This window comes from Nannospalax galili, unplaced genomic scaffold, assembly GCF_000622305.1.
Source record: "Nannospalax galili isolate Female #2095 unplaced genomic scaffold, S.galili_v1.0 scaffold1569, whole genome shotgun sequence".
Taxonomy (NCBI): domain Eukaryota; kingdom Metazoa; phylum Chordata; class Mammalia; order Rodentia; family Spalacidae; genus Nannospalax; species Nannospalax galili.
In genome coordinates, this window is record NW_008360051.1 from 479,633 (window position 1) to 480,637 (window position 1,005).

A 1,005-nucleotide genomic window follows, 5' to 3' on the forward strand; every position below is an offset into this window, starting at 1 on the left:
GCCTTTTCCTACTGTGAAGACATTCAGTTCGGGAACCGCGGACTCGGCCCTTCTGCTGGTCTCCAGACTCCAGGCTGGGGGAAGTAGGAGGTGCACTGCGCCCAGGACAGCCATCTCCCCGGGCGCCAGGCCTGCTTTCTCGGCTCTGCAAACTTTCCAGCGCCGGTGTCACGGCGACACGCTGCGGCTGGGTCAGAGCCCACGCGGCCCGCGCCTCCCGAGGAACTTTTCGGCGTGTCGGTGGCTTGTCACTCTCGCTTTCCGACGCGCCTCCCCCAGGCTCGAGCGCCGGAGCGCCCTCCCTCCTGGCGAGGACCTTCCCTGGGGCCCGCCCGCCCAGCAGTCCGCGCCTTGGCCGCCCGCGGTCCCCGGCGCCCCCCTCCCTCCCCGGCGCCGCCGCATCCCCGGCTCCCGGGCACCGTCCGGCCGCATCCCGCGCCCTGAAAGCCGCGGGTCCAAGGGGGAGAGGAGCGGGGCCGGGGACGTGGAGGAGGGGACCGCCACCTCGCAGTCGACTTCTCGCCAATGGTCCACAGCGACATGTCCAAGTCGCCTCCTACCGCGGCGGCGGCGGCGGCGCCGGAGATCGCGATGGAGCTGCTGGAGAGCGCGGCTCCCGCGGGGGCGCTCGGAGCACAGGTAGCCGCCGCGCCGCGCCCTCGGCCGGCTTCGTGAGCCGCCCCCTCCGCCCCTCGGGCCGCCCCAGCTCCCGGCCGCCCGGTCCCCTCCGCCGCCTCCCGGTCCCTCGCCGCCGACCACCCTCCTGGCTCCGGGCTCCTCCGGGGCTGCGGGGACCCTGTCCCCCGGCGCCTGCCCCCGGCTCCGCTCCGGCTTCCATTTTTCTCTGTTTCTGAAAAGCCAGTGGGAAGGGGCGAGGACGGTGCTCCGCTCGGCGCCGGCTTCTCCCGGGCCGCCCCGCTCGGCTGTCCGCGACCCAGCCCGGGAGAAGCACATGGAGAGCCATGGACCAGGCGAGTGGACCGGACTGGCTCAAGATCGTGAGTC

At 73.6% G+C, this 1,005-nt stretch overlaps 1 protein-coding gene across 10 annotated transcripts in view; it reads left to right on the plus strand.

The window, feature by feature from the left end:
* Window positions 1-408: 408 nt before the first annotated feature.
* The window catches only part of Cacnb2 (calcium voltage-gated channel auxiliary subunit beta 2), a 433,641-nt gene continuing 433,044 nt past the window's right edge, over window positions 409-1,005 (plus strand). For 4 of the 10 annotated variants that reach the window (XM_008824114.2, XM_008824115.2, XM_008824121.2 and 1 more), the window contains exon 1: window positions 961-998. In XM_008824114.2, the coding sequence (XP_008822336.1) occupies window positions 963-998 (36 nt within the window). In that variant the 5' untranslated portion in view covers window positions 961-962. Of the gene's footprint in view, window positions 640-960; window positions 999-1,005 lie in introns of those variants that run through there. The other 6 variants (XM_008824116.3, XM_017795855.2, XM_029559166.1 and 3 more) reach the window with 3 other exon arrangements.